The sequence below is a fragment of the Austrofundulus limnaeus genome, unplaced genomic scaffold (assembly GCF_001266775.1).
Source record: "Austrofundulus limnaeus strain Quisiro unplaced genomic scaffold, Austrofundulus_limnaeus-1.0 Scaffold773, whole genome shotgun sequence".
In the NCBI taxonomy this organism is placed as follows: Eukaryota; Metazoa; Chordata; class Actinopteri; order Cyprinodontiformes; family Rivulidae; genus Austrofundulus; species Austrofundulus limnaeus.
This window is the reverse complement of record NW_013953175.1, coordinates 2920-4689: the sequence shown is the minus strand read 5'-3', so window position 1 is coordinate 4689 and position 1770 is coordinate 2920. Positions and strand designations below refer to the sequence as shown.

At 33.7% G+C, this 1770-nt stretch overlaps 1 protein-coding gene across 1 annotated transcript in view; it reads left to right on the top strand.

Moving 5' to 3' along the window:
• The window catches only part of slx9 (SLX9 ribosome biogenesis factor), a gene marked incomplete in the record, with an annotated part of 17777 nt that overhangs the window by 13190 nt on the left and 2817 nt on the right, over nt 1–1770 (top strand). The window contains 1 exon segment of the mRNA XM_014028507.1: nt 1085–1259. Within this exon segment, the coding sequence (XP_013883961.1) occupies nt 1085–1259 (175 nt within the window).

Genomic DNA, 1770 nt, shown 5'->3' with positions numbered 1-1770 from the left:
GACACACACACTTCTCATCCAACCACAATTAAATTCACTACATCCAGAAGGCACAGGATATTTTTTTATAAACAACAAGCCATAATGAAATAAAAGTAATGACTTTCTACTTCTTACCTTTTATAAAAATGTAAAGAGTAAAAGTAAAAATTAAGCTGAAAATAATTTCTCAAGTAAAGTACACATAGCCAAAATTTCTACTTAAGTACGCTAACAAAGTATTTGTACTTAGTTACTTTACAACTCTGGTCTCTAAGAATAACAAAACGTGATTTATGCTGAAAATATTAATCAGACAAATGATATTTTCTGGTAAATTAAAAGTGAGCGCTGAGAGCKGAACCACTGCTAAAACTTACTGAAGAAGCTGAAACTGAGCTGGTAAAGCTAAAATGCACAAGCATTAGCTACAAGCTACAAGAGACAAAACAYGAGTTAAAAGTTAATTAAGCAGAACAGTAGCTAGAAGCTAATTCTAGCTATAAGATAAAGAAAAACAAAAGCTCTAAGAAGCAAAAGTCTAGCTAAAATAAGCAAACTTTAAGGAAACCTAAAAAGATAAAAAAAAAACACAAAATTATAAACTAAAAGCTTGATGTAACAAAAATGCTAACTAAAATCTAAAAGTAGCAAGAGGCTTGCTAAAAGTACCAAAACATAAGAAAAAATTTTCTAAATATAAACTAAAAGCAACAAGAAAGATGGCTAAAAGTACTAAAGACTAACAAAAAGGTTAATACTAGTTTTTAGGAAACCTAAAAAGATAAAAAGCACAAAATCGTAAACTAAAAGTTGATGTAACAAACAGCTAGCTAAGAGCTAAAAAGGACAAAGGACTGGCTAAAAGGAGCTAAACAACTTTAAATGAGTATTTGTAAATATGAGTTAAAATGATTAAAACTAAATTGTCGTTATAAAATAAAACTTTAAACTCCTAACCTGGCTTTGTTYCTGTTTGGTAAATGCTGAGTTGTATTTTCTTCGAGGACAACAACACTTAGTAGAAACTTCACACAGCAGCTGCTACTTCGGCTCCCTGCGGCTCCTTTAGCTCCTCACTCCTGCTCTGCGGTTGTTTCCTCAGAGATCAGCTTCATCAAGAAGGCCAAGGAGCAGCAGGCGGCCGAGGCGCGGCGGCAGGCCACGCCTGTGGTGGGAGACATGAGGCCGCTGGCTGAYGCTTTACCAGAGCTCTGTCAGCTCATCGGCCCCGCTGCTGCACCCGCTTCATCCTGCCGCAAGAGCAGGAAGAATAAAACGTAAGTGTTCAAGATGGCTGCCAGAGCTACATGACCTTACAAAACACAAAAACATCTTTATTCACCATGTGTTACGGCTCATATACTTCAATTTAGAATTCATCACCTGCTAGAATTCACTACAAACTAAAAATATGGGTAACACTTTCTTTTACGGTACCCTTACTACCATGTAATTACAAGGTAATAAAAATAATAATTAAATGTAATTACTACCTTATAACCATGTAATTACAAGGTAATAAAAATGATAATTAAATGTAATTACTACCTTATTACCATGTAATTACAAGGTAACAATAATTAAATGGTAATTACGACCTTATCATGTAATTACGTGGTAATTACGGTACAATTTTACTATGTAATTAATTGTCTGCAGTAATGTAGAACTTACCTGGTAGTGTATTAGAATTCACTATGTAACACCTAAATAAGTCTAAATAAGTAGTAGGTAATTTGGACAGTTTTAAAGTTATATTTTATTGCAATTAACCACTAACTCCAAAAT